Raw genomic sequence first — 19,623 nt, 5'->3', positions numbered from 1 at the left:
ACATCATATAATCATTTGAATTATTTTTAAATTAGTTAATTAACTAGAAACATTTTACTGTTCATTGGAACCTTAGTTTCCTAACTTTTCCTTTTTTGAATAAATCTTGAACAAAATTTTTAACTGAAAATTATTACTGTTGCCCTACCATAATTCAGTTCTAAAACAAAGTTACTTGATTTTTAATATTAGAGACAAAACAAAAGCTGCTGTTTATTACTAATTCATAGTTTATATAAATATTTTCTTAATTTATTTATATTTGAAGGAGGCACAGTGTGTAAGATCATAATTTAATTGTTGAAGGGTCTTGATGTAAATGGCTAACTCAAAGAGTGATCCTGATTCCTTAGCTATCTGTGTTTCTTTTGATGACCCCACAATGTTATCATTACTGCATAACTGCATTTTCCCAGTATTGTTTTCCAAGCAGCAAGATATCTTAAATTTTATGATAACCATAATTTTGGAGATAAGTGGGTTGCTTCTCTCAATATCACTCTGCAAGGCTTCTCTCAGTAGATCAATGACTAAGAGAACATCTGCAAGGTCTAAACAATAATTTCTGATGAGTTCCATGTTGCTAAGTTAATTCAATCCTTTTTAGATAGATAATTTCTGAGTAGGAAATGTTGTGTAACAGCCATCTTAGCAGTGGGAGTGTCTTTCATAAGCTACTAAGAAAGGATGGATGGGTGTTTCAGAATGGATTGATTCATTTCCTATGAGGGAAACAGTTTTTTTAATTTGATGGCATTCAGTAGCAAATTAAGTTAGAGAACTTAAGTTCCACTGTATGAGTATTTTAACTTACCTTGTATAAGTGTTTCAATCATCTATATTTGGTATCAGTTCCCCTAATATCCTCCACAAAAATTTCAAGGTGTGATAGTGACCCTTTTGAACACACATTGGATTGCTAGTGGATTATACAGATAGTTAAATGTTTATTTGATTTGATTTTCTCATGTCTTGTTGGCAACATCACTAAGAATAAGAATAGTGATATTAATGATCAGGCACAGATTTGGTATATACTTCTTTAATACTGTGTTTCAGAATCCACTTGTTTCATCATCAAGTCTGAGCCATTTTGGGGTGAATAATGGAACATATGGATTTTGAAATTTTGCATCATCATCATCATCATCATCATCATCATCATCATGTTCCATGGTGGAAAAATCATACTGATTAGTATTGAATACAATGCTTTTATATGGATGCAGAAATGCAAGGAATATTTCAATACTTTGCTCACTGTTTTCAACCTGTTCATAATTACTCATAATCCTGAAGACCATCATTTATGATATTAAAATCAAATTATTTTGATGTCAACAAGCACATTAGGAAATTAACTTAATTTCTTGAAAGTGGATAGGTTTTACAGTGAGTTTTGATATTGTTGGATGTTGACATGTATATGATAGAGAACTTTTGGGTGATAAATCTGTGAAGAATATTGCTGGTCTGATCCTTCTTTCGGATTTCTGACTCATTTTGATATAAGAAATCTTTCATGCATGAAACTGCAGGCCTTCACTCTTTGCTAATATTATATGTTGAAAAGTCACATGCATATATCTGGCTATTTTGTTCATAGATTTCCCATTAATTTTTTTTGTTTGCACTTTTTCTGTCATTCCCCTCCCCTCGTGCTCCTAACAAGAAAATGGCCGTCCATGATCACTCACTGGCAGAGACAGTGAGAACTCAAAATGGATGCAAAAATGGATTCTCAAACACATCCCATGTTTTTGGGGTAAATGAGGTGCAGGTATGTCATGAAAGCAGTTGTAACACTTCTGTACCCATTACGTACTTATCCCTACTGCACTAGAGAGAGAGAGAGAGAGAGAGAGAGAGAGAGAGAGAGAGAGAGAGAGAGAGAGAGAATTATCTTAGATCCCATCAGTATCCCTCAATCCACTTGCTGTGACATTTTCCCTACAACCAGAGCTACTTTACTGTTTTTATCCTTCTCTGCTGTGACAACTAACTATTCTTGGCCTGCATTTTTGTAACTTTTTCTCACTTGTTCTCTTTGGGCATTGGTGAAGGAGGTAGGGGAAGCTGTACTGTGGAAAAGAAAGAATACAATTGCTAGGATAATGTAAGGAATGCTCAGTGACTGATAGTGTAGAGATCAAGCTTGGATCATGCAGAGGAGCCAGCACACAACACCATGCTCCCTCCCATCCTGTCTCCTTCCATCTCTGCTTGGCTGAATCCACAGATCCTAATTAATGCCTTCTTTTCTCCCTCTCTGTTTAGGTCTCCATGGGCAGCAGTGTGAGCGACAAGAAGAGTTATGTGATCTCAGGCCACTGGGACCCTTGTGATCCAGTGTTTGCTGTGCTCAATCAAGAGACACCTAAGGACCGGCGTGTGTTCATGACAGTTGCCATAGATCTAGTCATCCGTAAGTGACCTCTGCAACTTCTGTTTAGTTTTTATCCAGTGCGGTCTTGCTTTATTTCATTACTTCATTATTGGTCTCAGTGCTGCATATGTTTTACCTTTTCATTTGGTGGTTTATTTCGTGCAGCAGGATTGTTTATACATACCATATTCTTTTTTTCTGTATATACTAGTTTCATATCATCATTACTAGCATGAGTTCTATAACTGTGAGGTAAAGGTATTAATTTTATCTCGGGTATTGATTTACAAAATAATCCTATTTATAAATGAAGTCCTAGAAGATGTTTTAAAAGTGTTCAAACAAATGTGTGTTTTTATGAATATTATTCAAATTGAGATATACTTTTATTGCTTAATGCCTTTAATGTTTAACTCACATTTATAGTATGCAGTTCTGGTCTGTAGGAGTAGATAAGCCATAGAATAAGATGATTAATTAACACAACTGTTTCCATGCATCAGGAGGAATCCAAGAGCCAGTACGCTTCACAATAGAGACCAAAGTGCGGGTGTATCCACAGAATGAACGCTTCTGGTATTTCAGCAAGAAACCACTAGTGCACCTCTTCTCCCTCAAGCTCAAGCAAGTGAGTCTTTAATGAAAGTGTACTATAGTATTTTATTTGATGGGATTAGAATAGTGGGTAGGCTGATGATGATGATGGTAAGGGGGAAGCTTTGCCAAACTTTTATAAAGGGATCAGTCCACAACTCCTCTTAATGTTTAATTTCAGATTTTCCCTGTAATCTTTTATGTGATTATTTTGAAACATATTCATATCTTGGATGTGCTTCCTGAGTGGCAGCCTGAGTATAGCATGCTAAGTGGATCACCTACCATGATTGATGAACTCTGTTTGTCTGGATTTATTGTTTTGGTTATCCCTTTCTTAAGCGGGATTGCTTACCATTAGTAACAAACATCACTTGTTTGGATTTGTAGGTATAGTTATTCTTTCAAGTGGATTATCTGTATCTAGTATGGATATGGGTTCACTTACCTAAATTTGATTAGTAAAGTGGTGGGGCTCTGATCTCAGATATGCTAGGTCTCAGTTATCAGGGGTGCCACAAGGAAACACTGAGGTCTTCACAAGGAAAAAGCCATATACCAACAGGAGGGACTTCAGCACTAGGCTGCATTTTTTCACTTGTGGTGCCATCTTGCAATTACAGTGAAAAGAAAGAGAGCACAAGTAATGCACCTCATAGCAACACCAGACACATTCCTTGGCTTGCTTTGAGTGGTCTTCCTTTCTGTCCTACTATCATAGCTGGGCTTTTGTCAAAATTTTGTCTTTGTGTTGGATGGTCTTTGTTTTGCCATTGTGAAATAGAGATTTAACAATACATATTTTTAAAACTTTCCCTCAGTGACTATTATATTCTCCACCAATTGCTACACCTTAACTGCATCTAGTGTAATAGGTACTTTTTTTCTAAGGGTTGAGTTAACTTTTTTTCATTCTTATTATATTCATGTTTGGTTTTGAAGTGTTTGTGTGTGTTTGACACACACAATTTTAGTTAAGCTTATGTTGTCTTGTCTACATTGTTATTTTTATAGTGTGTGTGTGTGTGTGTGTGTGTGTGTGTGTGTGTGTGTGTGTGTGTGTGTGTGTATGTGTGTGTGTGTTTAACCTCACTTTGTATTTGCCAGGTGGACCACTCACCACAGGGAGACAAGCAGTATGTGGTCACTGCTGTGGACAATCTTGGTGAGGTGGAGCGATGGCGACCCTCCACCATGTCCCTGTCCCTGAATCTCTCCTCCCTTACCTCTTCCACCCTCTCCTCTCTCTCTGCTGGGCGCTCCCCATCCATTGCCTCCATTGAGACACCAGGCTGTGAAGAAGACACAGGTAAGGACTCAAGTCATGGGCTGTGATCACACTCCTTACAAAGCCTTGTATTGGTCAGAGAACTAAAATTACACATACTGAGGTAGCTGAGTGAAATCAGTGTACTATTATCAGCTCTATTATTTGCTCTATTTTAACCATCAATTTTTGTACTTGTATGAGAACACAAGAACTTGACACTATAAGGGAAATTGTAAGAAGCCATTAGTTGTACAGGTGACAGACTCTGTGTAAAACAAACATTGGTACCTATATTCTACTATTATCTCTATCCATTAATTTATCTATATCTTTCTGTATAGAATGAATGATGGCATACATATGTTGGCTTGGTCTGAAACTCCATATAATTTTTCAGAGCTCAAGGACATTGAGATGCATACACAGAAAATTGATTTGAGCTTTTGTCAACTTTCACTCATGGTCATCAATTCTGGATGATATTCCATTTGAGAATGCTATTACATGATGCTCTCATCTGCTGGTTGATTAATGTATTCTACTTTTGTTTTAGAATGTCTTGCTAATTAAGGCATTTGTTATGGTATAGAAAAATTCCCAGATTCACCACCCAACATCATGTTACAAAAAAAAATTTGGCATGTTGAAAAAAAATCTTTGTTTTTAGTGTTACCAAAGCAATTAATGAAATATCAGGAACATTTTTAGCCATTATCATGATCTAGAGAAAAATTTGAGCTTAGTTTATATATAATCAACATAAAAATTTACAAATCTAGGAGCACATGAAAGAAATTAATAAGTTTTGATGCCAAATTTTGGCAGGATACTGATGAAGATTATTTGGTGACGTTGTGTCTCACATCTTTTCCGTGTTGCTTCTGTCTTTTTTTTTTTTAAATACATCATCCTTTCACACTTTGGTTCTTTTTCCATGATACATTTGTGCAATCAAGCATAGCACATGAATTAACTTTGGTTTTACAATAGGCTGCAAGCTTGTGTCTACCACCTCATATTTTTATCTTTTTTATTAATTAATTTTTATTTATTTATTTATTTTTTCTTAGAGGTGTGTTTAATAGCTGGTCCTTTTGTCTCAGCTCAGTTTTGGCCATCATGATATAACACATAATGACATAATTTTTTCATGATTACTATGGCAACATTCTCTCCAATCTTTGCACAGATGATGATGAGCCCCTGCTGAGTGGATCTGGTGAAGTTTCTAAGGACTGTCCACAAGGGGAACTGGACCTTTGGAGACAGGTTAGCTGAACGTTCCTGTTATTTACCATTTGGAAAGAACGTCTCTCTTTTTGAGGGAATGATTCGTTTTCTTATATGCTCCAATTAATTGTAGAGCTTTTTTGATGAAACACAAAGGTATGGAATAAAAAACAATGTAGTTTGAAGTATGGTGACAAAAAATGGAAATAAATTTTCATTTTCATATGGTGAATGTCATGTGGTGAAGGAGACAGTGTGCCTGGATTAGAAAGATACCTCCATTGTATTTCCTGTGTATTGCATAGGACAAAGGAATGGGAAAGAATGAGATATATTTTCTTTCCAATAGAAATATATTAATGAAATACAGTTCTCTCACTTCAATTTACTGTGTGATTACACTTGATTCTCTCTCTTACACACCAGCTGTTGCAACAGGAGGAAGTAAGTGGTACTAGATTCCCCTCATATATACTAAACCAGACACTCCTTCAGCTTTTAAGCACACTAATTTTTGGAACAACTTGTAAGACTGAGCCATGTAGGTAGCATGATAGCCTTTCTTTCCTTGCTCTAGCTTGTCTAGGCTATAGACAAGTCTCTGGTCTGACCAGTGAGGTGCATTCAGACTTGTGATGTCCTGCAGCCTATCTGTGGATATTTTTGCCATAAATTTTGGTGACGAGGCCATTTATAAGTAAAACTGAGTTTTGCTAGGTTTTTGTTGATTTGTTGAATTAGCATTTAGATTTAGTGAAGGCATAGACTTGCTCCTCTTTTGGAGTGTTGATAGACACTGCATGTCTGGAGTAAGAGAAAGTGACCTCTGGCTTATCTTTATGTATTTACAATACATGTCACATTTAAACTTTTTGATATGTATTTTGATCTACTTTTACTGAAGTATTTTTTGTAGAACTTTATGTATATACATCAATTGATCAGTTAACTGTACTTCATGACAGTCTATTTTTAAGATAGACACAGTTTTATTTTACATTTTCCTATTAAATATACTTTAAGATAGCACAGTGAGCCTCTCATCTAAATGTTCTTTCTTTATGCTGCTCATCATGTATGTGGTAACTCTAAGTACAGCATGTCTGGTGTTTATAGAAAAGTTTGGTGGCAGCATTCAACATTCAAATACCTATGTGATGAGATGGCAGAATTGGGAAACAACTGTAAAAGTTCTGAGACTTTTTAAAAACAGATACTGTATCAATTTATTTAGATTCACCTATTATAACTAGTTACTTAGTGCAGTAACAGAGTCCCTCCTAATAATTTTGTCATACTGAGGACACTCCCTGAAGCTCTGATCTTCAAATGTGTCAGACATTGCTTACAATTCTTGCTAAATCTTTTATCATGATGTTGAAGTGGAGACCTTTATTCTGAACTTGATTTTTGGAAAGGGGAAGAAGTCATAATTTTTCATATCTGGTGACTAGTGAGGCAGGGAATGACACTGATGTGGTGAGGATGAGGAACTCTGTTCAATTTTAGTTAAATGGAGGTGATCTGTCATGAAGGGATGAGGAGCCTGGTCACAAACCTGGCAGTGGTACAGTTCAATCCAGATCTTATCTGGATTGCATGAATCGTTTATGATGTCAGTGACTTGTTTGTTTGTGGTCTGGGATTTGCAGAAGTTGTGTTTGTGGCGACTTATAACCTTCTATACTTTTTAGATATTTGCCGTGCGTTTGTTTTTTCAGTTTTCATTTATATTTTCTAGCTTACAATTAACCACATAAACATCAGACCCACTGTAAGTATTATTACAAAGAATAACTTTTAACTGACTTGATTTAATCTTTATACATATTCTATATTAGAGAATTCCTCAACTCCTTTTCACTCCTTACATTATATTCTCATTGAACCAACTATACACTGCCTTCAATGTAAGTTTTCCTCCATTATTATTAGGGTCTGCTGTACCACAAACAGCTTCTCATCTTTTATCATTATATCATTATAGTGAGAGTTTGTTTAGTGGGAATATTGGTCTCCCCTTACTACCAGGTGTTGCCCAGGATGCAATCAGACTCCCATCACCAGTTGCCCAAGGGTGTAGCAAGTCTTGTAAAGCGTGGTGTGCCAGAGGCTCTAAGAGGAGAGGTGTGGCAACTGCTGGCTGGTTGCTCTCAGAACCAGGACATGATGGAAACTTACCGAGTGCTGATAACCAAGGTTGGTGGAGTGAAACAGCTAAAAGTTTAATGAGCATTGCAGTGAATTAATCATATTCACTGAGATATCAATGAAGTTGTTATCTTATATCTTATTTCTCTTCTTGTATCATTCCACAGGACTGTGCCAGTGATCAGGTGATCCTCAGAGACATTAACCGCACCTTCCCTGCTCATGACTACTTCAAGGAGGCAGGTGGGGTGGGACAGGATGCACTGTACAAGATCAGCAAGGCATATGCAGTGTATGATGAGGAAGTTGGGTACTGTCAGGGGCTCTCCTTCCTAGCAGCTGCTCTCCTTCTGCATGTAAGTCAGACATACAGTGCCATGCTCACTGCCTCAGTACTTTCAGTAAATCTTCAGTGGATTCTCTGGAACTGTGCTGAAAAGTTGATTTGTTCCTGTCAGTAGTGGTATAGATAGTAATGCAGTTTATTTTTGCTTATTTATATATATATATATATATATATATATATATATATATATATATATATATATATATATATATATATATATATATATATATATATATATATATATATATATATATATATATATATTTTTTTTTTTTTTTTTTTTTTTTTTGTCAAATGTCAAATAATTTAGGCATCATAGCTTTGAGTGAACATAGAGCTGAGATCAGTGATAAATACTTTGGTTGTTAATATTATTCCAAACAGGCTTTTAGAATTGCTTTGAATATAAAATAAACGATAACCTTTAAACATGCAACATATATACGCACACGCACACACACACTACACACCGCGTAGTGTAGTGGTTAGCACGCTCGACTCACAATCGAGAGGGCCGGGTTCGAGTCCCGGTAAGAGGCGAGGCAAATGGGCAAGCCTCTTAATGTGTAGCCCCTGTTCACCTAGCAGTAAATAGGTATGGGATGTAACTCGAGGGGTTGTGGCCTCGCTTTCCCGGTGTGTGTTGTGTGTTGATGTGGTCTCAGTCCTACCCGAAGATCGGTCTATGAGCTCTGAGCTCGCTCCGTAATGGGGAAGACTGGCTGGGTGACCAGCAGGCGACTGAGGTGAATTACACCCCCCTCCCCACACACACACACACAGACCGCATGTAGAAGAAACATTAAGAAATATAGCTTTCAAACAAAAGCATAGAAATATGGAACAAGTTGGATGAAACAGTAGTTTCAAGCAAGAAATATTCATGACTATAAGGCTAAAATGGATGACTTTAGGTTTGGAGACAAGAACATAGCTCTTTTCCTGTAAAATGCAACTAGGTAAATACAACTAGGTAAATACACACACACACACACACACTCACAGTACAATGATATTTCCCTCTTGATGTTTATCTGAATTTTGAAAAGATTAACTTCCCTTGGTCTTTAATTGTTTCTCTTTTCTAACAGATGCCAGAGGAACAGACCTTCTGTGTTCTCAAGAGAATAATGTTTGAGTATGGACTGCGAGAGCTCTTCAGGGATGGCTTTGAGGTGTTGCACATGCGCTTCTTCCAGCTGGGGAAACTGATCGAGGTGAGGAAAAGCAAGTACCTCAGCACCATCAGTGCACAACCTGCCAGAGAGTAACAGATATGCTGTCAGTGAATCCATGGGAAGTGATTGTGGGAAAGAATGAGCAGGACTAAGATCATGATGGGCAAGACATATCATACAGTCATTAATTAATGTTGGTAGATGATGTAGCGATTTAATATTGAAAACATATGTTGATTACGACTATAGAGGAGGAATAAGAATGAGAAAGGGAGTAGAAAAGGACAGATGAATTTTTTGATCGAGTTACATCACACAGGTAGCTTTTCAGGGGAAAAGGGATGAGAATTTACCTAAAACCCTTTGTTAGTATATTGTGTTCATAGATCATTTGTATTTTCCTATGTTACATTACATTGATGGCATGTAAGTTTTTTTTTCCTGATCTTTCTGTAGACAGGTTTGTTTTCCTTACCCCCTACAGGAGCATATACCTGAGTTGTGGCAGCACTTCCAGGAACAAGGTGTGGAGGTGCACATGTTTGCCAGCCAGTGGTTCCTCACTCTCTACACTGCCAAGTTCCCTTTGTTCATGGTGTTCCATTACCTTGACCTCTTCCTCCTCATTGGGCTTGATTCAGTCTTTCAGGTGGCATTGGCTCTCCTCCAGGTAAGTGGAGAATGACCTTAATTTAATTTTTATATAGAGAGATGCCAGCAAAGTTTATATAAAAGAAGCCCCACTTAGGTGCCAGTTCCCAAAAAAAGAGCCAAAAGAATGAATGAGATCTCCTTCTATAAAAAAAATTAAGTTGTAGGAAGGGGAGAAATACAGAAGATAAGGAGTTCCAGGATTTATTAATGAAGAGGATGAAATATTGCAAATACTGATTTACTCTTGTACAGTATTAATGAAATCAAAATAGTGTTGAGAGAAAGTAAAATGTTTTATTCAGTGAGCCTACATGAAGAGGTAAGGTATGCAGTTAAGAAGATCAGGATAGCAGTAACCATGAAAGTAACAGTAGAAGATACAATACAGTCACAGAGAGAGAGAGAGAGAGAGAGAGAGAGAGGCTGAAGATCCAGAAGAGAGGAGTTGTAAAAATTATAGCTACTTCAAGTGGATGTATAGTGTATATTATCTTAATCTTGTGGTGATGAGCTCTTGTCTATTTTTATAAGTTACACATATTTTCTTTTTTAAAATATCTTTGATATCAACTACCGTGTCAAAAATTTATCTCCAGTCCAAAATATAGTGGTTATAATAGCGTAGTCTGTGACAATGAAAACGGGGAACTTTCTGGGTTAGCTTGCAGTTTTAGTGAGGCTGGCTGTGACTGTTGCATTATTAACAGATGTCCAAGAAGGAGCTGCTATCATCTGATTTTGAAGGAATACTCAAGTACTTCAGGGTGTCCCTACCCAAAAAGTACCGCAATGAAGATGTAGCCAGACAGCTCTTCAAACTGGCCACCTCAATTAAGGTGAAGAAAATCAAGAAGTATGAGAAAGAGTACCTTGCCCTCAAAGGTATGTGCTTGTTGCTTGTATTGATTTATCCACAGATATGTAAAGAAGGCACTTAAAGATGTTGGATTGACATTTAGTATCTCACCCTCAAAGAAATAGAATAAAATATAGATGTGTATGTTGTGTATCAGTAGTTGTTCATACAATGAAACAGTCTTCACAAGTATCAAGTATTTAGTCTCTAATACAGATGTGTAAATACATCCAGGGTATTCCATTCTGATCATAGGCATGTATAACAAATCTTTATTAAGTTGAATGTCTGATGTGCCTAAGATGAGGTTGAAGGCTGCAGTCTCTTAGGATGAAACAGCAGGATGCAAGAAGTCGACTTTGTTTATACCGCTGTTTGTCAATTTGGGATACAGGAAGAAATCTTTCAGTTACGCAATAAATTTTAAGATATTGGAGTCTTGAAATGATGGTGTAAGATACAGCAGGATAAGAAATACATCATGAAATAAAAATGAATAAAATATAAGTAGAAAATAAAGTTGAGTACCATTGATTTATACAGAATCAACTTGTCCAGCACAGTGTAATGCATTAGCCAATTGTATTGTTATGAGGCATCCTTCATGTGCAGTCATGTTCAGAAGTTGAGAAACACTTTGCACCACCCTCCATTGTGCTTACAGTTGTATTTTAATCTCAAGTCTTCTGATGTGCTAAGAACTTATCAGTTGTCTGGTTTTATCATCAGATCAGTGGATCTAGATTAGAGGTAAATGCAACTTGAATGCAGTATGTTAGTAGTCTTCTAACTATGATTATATTCTCTGAAGATGCGCCATATCATTCCATAGTATAACTTTTTTTTGAGTGACAAGTACAGCTCTTACATCCATTCAAATATGTTGATTTTATTTGACACTTAGAGCCCATCATTACATATTCTGTTCTGCAAAAATATTAAGAAACAGATGAATTAGTCTTTATACTTATTAATGTAGTAACTGATTATCATTACTTTATTCTCAGTTTGGCCAAATTGTTTACTATTATCTTAGTTGTATTATTCAATCCAAAAGAAAGCACACTACATAAATCAGTGCTATTTGCATCTTTTGTTGATATGAAATTGTCTAATCACTTTAGTTGTAAAAGACACACAACAAGCAAAGATCCTCTGGTAGAAATGGTGACCAGAGGAGAGCATCTTGTAATAATGTACCCAGAGTGTGGGCAGGATGGGGAAGTGAGGTGTAGAAAGGGACAGACATGTCTCGTCTGTAGATGCCGGGGTTTGCTGCAGTGCAATATAAGTATCTGGCTGGTTTGTTGTATCTGTTGTGGACTGTTTGTTTTGCTGATAAGAAAGCTGCAGAAGGTAGTTGCCAGTTTTTAAATTGCCAATATGTTTCTTTTGCATATCAGCATTCAATTTCATAGGTTACAGAGAATGCTTGAAGATTCTTTGAAATAATACTTGTCTGTGTTCCTGGTAGACTTCATTACTGGTAAATGACTCAGGGTAAAGATGAATTATGGAGACCTTTGCTTCCTTATGACAGTTGGTGATAAGATCCCCCACCCTCCTCCTACTGCTTCATCTCTCCTCCTTCCTCTTCCCTCCTCCCATCTCCCTCTTCCTCCTCCTTCATCCCTCTCCCTCCTGCTCCTCCTTCTCCTACCTTCCCCCTCTGCCTCCCATCTCCCTCCTCCTCTGCCTCCCATCTCCCTCCTCCTCCTCCTCCTCTCCTCTCCTCTCCTCTCCTCTCCTCTCCTCTCCTCTCCTCTCCTCTCCTCTCCTCCCACGCCTCAGTATCTGTAGTGTGAATGTGTTTGGTTTAAGTGCAGGATGTGGTGGTCAACGAAGAGTGAGTTGAACTAAGGAGGTGGCTGCTGTTTTCTACTACTCCACACCAAGCTTGTGCACTGGAGTAGGAAATGTTTGAAAGGCTTCTGTTATATGGTTGGGCTTCATTTAGTAATAGCAGCAACCAGATGTTTTTGTGTGCCCTTAATTTTGACATGTCTTAATTGAATCCAAAACTGATTTGTGAAAGCATAAAGGTCTGTAATATTGATGTTTATTCTTTTCTGTATTAATTATTTGCTTTTATATCTAAAGTAAATGTAATCCATGTTTAGTTTGATTGGGATTTTCATAGCTAAGATTAATTCTTGCTGCCTGGTGCACTAGCAGTTTATGGAATTAGAGATTACTGCTGTAATAATCATCATAATAATCATGAATATATGTGGCCTGTGAAAAATATATATGTATCATTGTTAATTTGAATTAATATTTTGTGAAGTTTAGTGATTGATTTTCAGGTCTATGACTTCTTGTAATTCATTGTGAAATTAATATGGTAGGATTTATGATAGGTTGTATAATTGTAAGATACATCTTCATGATAATTTGCTTCTCTGATGCAGAATGTTATGGTTTCATTCTTTATTCTTTACAGTTTCAAGATTCTATTCTTAAATTCATAATGATTTTAGTATATTAAGTAGAATAATAATTATTGAGGCTGTCAAACTTAAATCAATAATCGTTTATCTGCATTGCACTCATCACAAACAGACCAGCTTGGCTTTGCAATGACACCATAGTATTGAGAATTTTTAATGCTTGGTCATGAATAGAATGCAGTTGTTATATTTGAAGCTCATTGTGTTTACTCCTTGTCAGTGATAATGTTATATTGTCTCAGCTTCCTCTGGTTTTAATCAGAATGGTGTTGTGGGAATCTAATCATATCTCATCCTGCTATGTGTTGATTTGACATTTAAATCCTCCCTTGAGTGGAGAGAGGTGGATCTGGTATTCAGAAGAGTGTGAAAGTTGGAGGTGGTTGGAATGAGGCCAGTATGAAGATGAAGGAAGACCTGGAGATAGTGTATGGAGAAAGAGATCAGAAGGATGAATGTCAAGGAAGAGATTGTTTGAGTGTAAAAAGTAGGAGAGACTCATAAAATGTCTAAGGAAAAATAAGGACAAAATTGATTAATGATGATTACAACTGTTTCACAAAGATTTAAACTTACCAAGACATTTCTGCATTCTTTAGCCAATCTTTGTGAATCACCTTCTGGAATGTTTAAGCATTAGTTAGAAACATGTTCCAGGGACTAAATTATGAATTTTTTTCCCTCAAATTTTCTGGAGGTTATCAGATTTTGATATCCGGTAGCAATAATTGACATGTACAAGCCACTTGCCCTATGCCATGAAACATTCCTCAGATCAGTAGAGTCAACAAAGATAAAGTTATGGTAACAAACTTCATATATAGTAGTACCTTGTATGTCCTTAAGCTATTCCAGATCCTTATGCCAAACAGAACATATAGTAAACAAATTTTTCATCCTGAGAAATAAAGGGAAAATGAATCATCAATTCCCATGAAAAATATTGTATGCATTAATGGCATATTATTCAGTACATTCATATAACTGTACAAAATAATTTAAACATTGCTTAATACTAACATACAACATTTAATCGCAGCTGGGTATATTCAGGAAAAAAGTTTAAGTATGTAATATTTAACACACTAAATACCAGGGTTGTACATCTGTAAGGTAACTTGAGTCCTCCTAGTGCCAGGTCCATTTATACACAGACTCAGGTTTAAAAAATCATCATGCCATAAGTACTTTCATACACATTTAGCAATTACCTCATGGTGTGTGCTCCCTTTTACCCTACCCGCCCCCCATTCAGTAGGCCTATTCTAGCTGTGAGGGTTGGTGTGGGAGGTGCATTACTGTAGTCTATTCATCATAAAGTAACCATGTCACACTGTTCTTGAGCAACTGTGACTTTGTCTCAAGGTAAAACAAGAGTAGTGTGTAATGTCATGACTCATTTTCACCCATACAAGTTTAATCATGTGAGTTGTATTCCAAACAACATTCATATACCAAGCAAAGTTTTTTGTCCAAGCAGAATGTATACAAAGTTGATTTTATTCCAAAGCAGGCATACACCGAGGTACCACTGTGTGTAATTTTCACTTTTATTCTTATCTCACTTTCTTCTATGCTTTCTGTAACTCTGACAACTTTCATTATCATATTTCGTTTGTCATGTGTCCGAAAAAATTATATTTCTTATTGATATGTATTCTGGCTCTATAACTCTTTTATACAAGATGGGGATAAATGGTTCTGTGATTCGTGGTTCTTCTTATAACCAAAATAGTTGTGAGTTTGATATTGGCTTTTGGCAATTTCTTAATGGGAGTCCTTTTTATAACCTTGGCTCTTCCTGGTTCCGTATGACATTTGTGTTATGCCGTAACTCAATCAACTTTTTATTATATTCACCATTGTTAGATTTCCTATTCCCTTTCCTACCTTTGTCCTAACTCCATCCCCTCCATGCCACACCCTGCAGAACAAGAAGCGCTGCAAGAGGACCCAGTGTTACGACTGGAACGGGAGAACCGTCGCTTCCTGGAAGACAAGATGAGGCTTGAGCGGGAGAATGATGACCTTGCACAGGAACTCGTGAACAGCAAAATCACCATGAGAAAATGCATGGATCAGGTATAGGAAGGCAAAAAAGATGGATATGAGGAAGAAGCTTTATTATCAAAGTTTGATTTTTAGGAGAGAATTATTTTTTTTTTGCTATCTGTGCAAGGATTGATGCTACATTTTTTTTCTTTTTTCTTTTTTTCTTTTTTTTTTCTCTTTATGTTATGTGTGTGTACTATCTCTATGTTTTGGGCTTGGCATTGTCTCTCTTTTGTCTTGGGCTGGTTTTTCATTGAACTGATTGCAACCTTTTTTTTCACTCTGCTGATCTGCCAGTATGTCTTTAGTATATTGTAGGCATTTATTTTTTGCATTAGTCATATATTATAAGGAATTCAGAAAGCTGACATCCAACACTTTACTTATGCAAAGCATTGTACACTCTTGAACTGGGAAAACAAGAGAAGACTAGAGTTAGAATTACTATGGGAGAAAGAGCTCAATTTGGTCCACTCCCATGTACAACTATCTTCATTTTTTCTCTTTAGAATAGAGAGAATCTGAAAAACCTTCCTTAGAGAGTAGTTTGTGCATGCATATAGTGTATTGAACTTGATTAGTCCCACAAATCTAGAGAGAGATATATCATGTATCACCATTAGCCTCTGACATTTCAAAACTGTGCAAAATGTATACTTTGTGGATATATATTTGTTGTTAGATGAGTGACAAGGTAGTGTAGTGAATGGTGCATTGAGATTATGTTTGAGGAGACTGTGGATGCCAAGAATTCACCTGGTGACTTCTGGAGGAGATCACAGACAGATGTTGTGAGGTAAGGACGGAAAATAAAGGGAGAAGGAGATAGGTAAGGAAAAGGAGTTGAAAGCAATTGTGAAGTAGAGGTAAGGAGGGGATTATGAAAGACAGGGAAATATCCTCAGTAAACCAGAATATTTAGAATGATCTTTGTGCTGAAACTTATCTTTATTTTCTGGAAAACATACCTGCATGATGGGAAGGAACAGTTAGCTTACAAACCAGTGGAAATAATAATATAAAACAAAGCAGGATTTTGGAGTTTAGATGTATTCACTGAGATGTTAGATGATGCTTTCTCTATTGTTCTTTCATTGGCCCCTTCATTCAAAGACCTTGAAAGTGAAGTTTTTATTTTTCCAATAGACCTAAATGTATTTTAATTTTGTATTTATACATATTATTTTTTTGTTGATAGTGAAAGGCCAGTAATTAAATGTGGAGAGAGAGAGAGAGAGAGAGAGAGAGAGAGAGAGAGAGAGAGAGAGAGAGAGAGAGAGAATTGAAGATGAAGGTGGATATGTGTTATATTGATGGTATATTATTTTTACAGTTGGAGGACAAGTGTGACTCCCTGGGGAAGGAAGTGGTGAACCTCAACACTGTCCTGTCTGATGCTGAGGAGGAGAAGAAACGTTTACTTTTGGAAGCCAATCAGGTAAGGGCATTTATGTACTGGATCTTCTGCTGGCATGGGAGTAGCCAGGCAGTGTCAGATAGTACTGTGTGGGAAAGTTAATTGAGGATTTTTCAATATAAGATGGTAATTTTAAGGAGCCTTGTATAATGCCAGTAAAGAAAGCACATAAGTTGCTGAGGATTGGAGTTTGAATGTCGTCACATTTTCTGTTTTAGTATTTAAACTCATTTCACTCATGCATTCTAAGAAATAAAGTATTAAGCTTGAATAAAGTTCTCCATTAGCTCATCCTCATCTTGTGTACAAGTATCTGACAATGATTGTGTAATGTAGTATTGGTATTGCTGAACCATTTGTTGTATGAAATTACCTAAGTCCACTTAGAGGATGTTGTAATGTGTCTCTTCATATTTTCTGATATAATGAACTGACCTCATTTTGTGAAGGTCTGTCTTCACTGTAATGTTTGGGAGTTTATGATGGATGTTGTAATATTTTGCTTGTTGCAGGTGAAGGAGCTGCTTAAGAGGGAGGTGGAGAAGGGGGATGTCGAGACTCAGAGTAAGTCAGCCATCATTGCTGATTACAAGAATATCTGCTCCCAACTCTCTGAAAGGCTGGACAAGGAGCAAGCAGCCAATACACGCACCATCAACATGTACAAGGTTAGTGCTTCTGATTCCTTGGACAGACTTGTTCACTGTGGCATTTATTGACTTTACAAAGATATTCATCAGACTATAATGCTCTCCGGATTTCTTTTAATTACAGTGGAACCCAAGTTATTGAATGTTTCTCTTTTCCAGCAAATCGGTTTTCAAAAAATCTTGAATTCAATTGGTTCAGTTGCCATACCATGATTCAATTTTCAAAGTTATAAAATATTAAAAACAAAATTAAAAGTTGCCATTTATTATTAATTTATGATTTTTATAAATATTTCCTTCATTTTTATATATTAGTAGGTGAGAAACAGTTTGTAACATAGTGATTTAACCTCTTAATAAGATAAATGTGATGCTGCCAAAGTGTCTCGATGTAAACAATTAGTTTTTTGGCCAGCTCACGAGGTAATCCTGTCTTCCAAACCATCAATGGCTATCTTGATTATCCCACAATGCAATCACTAATGCACAACTGCATTTTTCCAGCAGTTTTTTTCCAGCTGCAATGTGCTCCTCTCTGTGTCCTTCTGTAGGACTTTCCTCCTAGATCAGTGCCTGCACAAAGTTTGCACTACATTCTGGATATTACTTAAATTTTGGAAGGTGTCAGCCACTGAAGATCACTACATCATTTTTATTATTCATTATCACTTATACATATAGTAATAGGTATATGTGAGGTATTAATGTCTCATTAGCTTCCTCTTTTCTAAATATATTCATGTACCTACAGAAGTTTAAACTGTATTTTTTAAATTGTTGGTAAAATAATTGTGTTGTGTTGCAGGCTAAGGTGGCTTCATGTGAGAAGTGCAGTGCCTTGCTCTCCCCCGTCTGTGGCCCGACAGTAGAGATGGGTCTGGAGGAGTCTCCTGCAGTAACCCGACTCCAGCAGCAGGTGCGGGAGTTGGAGCTGGAACTGGCCAAGACCAAGTTGGCTCTGGTAGAATCGGAATGCAAGAATCAGGTGAGTAGTCATGATAGTTGGTATACACTAATATTAATGCTGCATTATCTGGAATATCAAATTTTTTACAAGTGTTACATTAGTTTACAGATAGGTTACAAAATCTTTTTTTATATTATAAACCAAGAAACACGGTGAAAACATTTAAAGGGATCAGTGCATCATTTGTAAATCCCTGTGCTAGGTGCCAGACACCCTAGCTGTTGCCACATCTGCTCCCTTCACTTCTGATGTGCGTCATATGCCGTCTTCAACATATTTTACATGCAACCGTTAGTTTATTCCATAAAACTACATATATAAACTGAATAAACTCATTTTCAAAACAAAACCTTTGGAAATCTCATGAGCCACACATTGTGAACATGCTTGCAGTGCCATGCATTGTTTGTACATTAGTTATTTTGCTTACGCTATTCTTTGTACTTTGACAAACTGTGGGTATGTTTGAGTAGGGCTCATAGTGTCCTGTCTCCATATCTCCAGTTTTTCTTTAAAGTTATGCACACTCTGTGCTGTAAGAAGTGCTGTAACAATTTCATTATCCAATGCATTGCATTTTTCCACTATCCTGTGTGGAAAGTTCTCTTCCATCTTGTAAGGTTGGCAGTCCCATTTTGTGTGTGTGTGTGTGCACACGCTTGAGAGAGAGAGAGAGAGAGAGAGAGAGAGAGAGAGAGAGAGAGAGAGAGAGAGAGAGAGAGAGAGAGAGAGAGAAGGGGGGGAAGGACTGGTGAGCATCTGTGGTTCTGAACATACTGTGGGGAGACATATTCTCCCTCTCTCTCTCTCTCTCAGGAGTTCTCTCTCAGGAGGAGGAGGAGGAGGAGGAGGAGGAGGAGGAGGAGGAGGAGGAGGAGGAGGAGGAGGAGGAGGAGGAGGAGGAGGAGGAGGAGTTGGAGGAGGAGGAGGAGGAGGAGGAGGAGGAGGAGGAGGAGGAGGAGGGAGGAGGAGGAGGAGTTGGAGGAGGAGGAGGAGTTGGAGGAGGAGTTGGAGGAGGAGGAGGAGTTGAGGAGGAGGAGGAGGAGGAGGAGGAGGAGGAGGAGGAGGAGGAGGAGGAGGAGGAGGAGGAGGAGGAGGAGGAGGAGGAGGAGGAGGAGGAGGAGTTGGAGGAGGAGGAGGAGGAGGAGGAGGAGGAGGAGGAGGAGGAGGAGGAGGAGGAGGAGGAGGAGGAGGAGGAGGAGGAGGAGGAGGAGGAGGAGGAGGAGGAGGAGGAGGAGGAGGAGGAGGAGGAGGAGGAGGAGGAGGAGGAGGAGGAGGAGGAGGAGGAGTTGGAGGAGGAGGAGGAGGAGGAGGAGGAGGAGTTGGAGGAGGAGGAGGAGGAGGAGGAGGAGGAGGAGGAGGAGGAGGAGGAGGAGGAGGAGGAGGAGGAGGAGGAGTTGGAGGAGGAGTTGGAGGAGGAGG

At 37.7% G+C, this 19,623-nt stretch overlaps 2 protein-coding genes across 18 annotated transcripts in view; one reads left to right on the top strand and one right to left on the bottom strand.

The window, feature by feature from the left end:
* The window catches only part of LOC123504659 (rab GTPase-activating protein 1-like), a 43,190-nt gene that overhangs the window by 17,446 nt on the left and 6,121 nt on the right, over nt 1-19,623 (top strand). For 7 of the 10 annotated variants that reach the window (XM_045255401.1, XM_045255404.1, XM_045255400.1 and 4 more), the window contains 15 exons: nt 1,673-1,780; nt 2,278-2,425; nt 2,890-3,014; nt 4,088-4,289; nt 5,440-5,519; nt 5,907-5,924; nt 7,512-7,679; nt 7,799-7,987; nt 9,069-9,194; nt 9,640-9,825; nt 10,517-10,691; nt 15,046-15,197; nt 16,501-16,605; nt 17,097-17,252; nt 18,040-18,219. In XM_045255401.1, the coding sequence (XP_045111336.1) occupies nt 1,673-1,780; nt 2,278-2,425; nt 2,890-3,014; nt 4,088-4,289; nt 5,440-5,519; nt 5,907-5,924; nt 7,512-7,679; nt 7,799-7,987; nt 9,069-9,194; nt 9,640-9,825; nt 10,517-10,691; nt 15,046-15,197; nt 16,501-16,605; nt 17,097-17,252; nt 18,040-18,219 (2,118 nt within the window). The remainder of the gene's footprint in view (nt 1-1,672; nt 1,781-2,277; nt 2,426-2,889; nt 3,015-4,087; nt 4,290-5,439; nt 5,520-5,906; nt 5,925-7,511; nt 7,680-7,798; nt 7,988-9,068; nt 9,195-9,639; nt 9,826-10,516; nt 10,692-15,045; nt 15,198-16,500; nt 16,606-17,096; nt 17,253-18,039; nt 18,220-19,623) is intronic. The other 3 variants (XM_045255405.1, XM_045255399.1, XM_045255406.1) reach the window with 3 other exon arrangements.
* Nucleotides 17,872-19,623, bottom strand: part of LOC123504660 (putative uncharacterized protein DDB_G0291608) — a 78,026-nt gene continuing 76,274 nt past the window's right edge. For all 8 annotated transcript variants that reach the window (XR_006674900.1, XR_006674903.1, XR_006674901.1 and 5 more), the window contains one exon: nt 17,872-18,192. The gene's annotated coding sequence lies outside the window, so the exon portion shown is untranslated. The remainder of the gene's footprint in view (nt 18,193-19,623) is intronic.

Source organism: Portunus trituberculatus, chromosome 16 (assembly GCF_017591435.1).
Source record: "Portunus trituberculatus isolate SZX2019 chromosome 16, ASM1759143v1, whole genome shotgun sequence".
Taxonomy (NCBI): domain Eukaryota; kingdom Metazoa; phylum Arthropoda; class Malacostraca; order Decapoda; family Portunidae; genus Portunus; species Portunus trituberculatus.
This window is presented reverse-complemented; position numbering and strand designations above follow the sequence as displayed.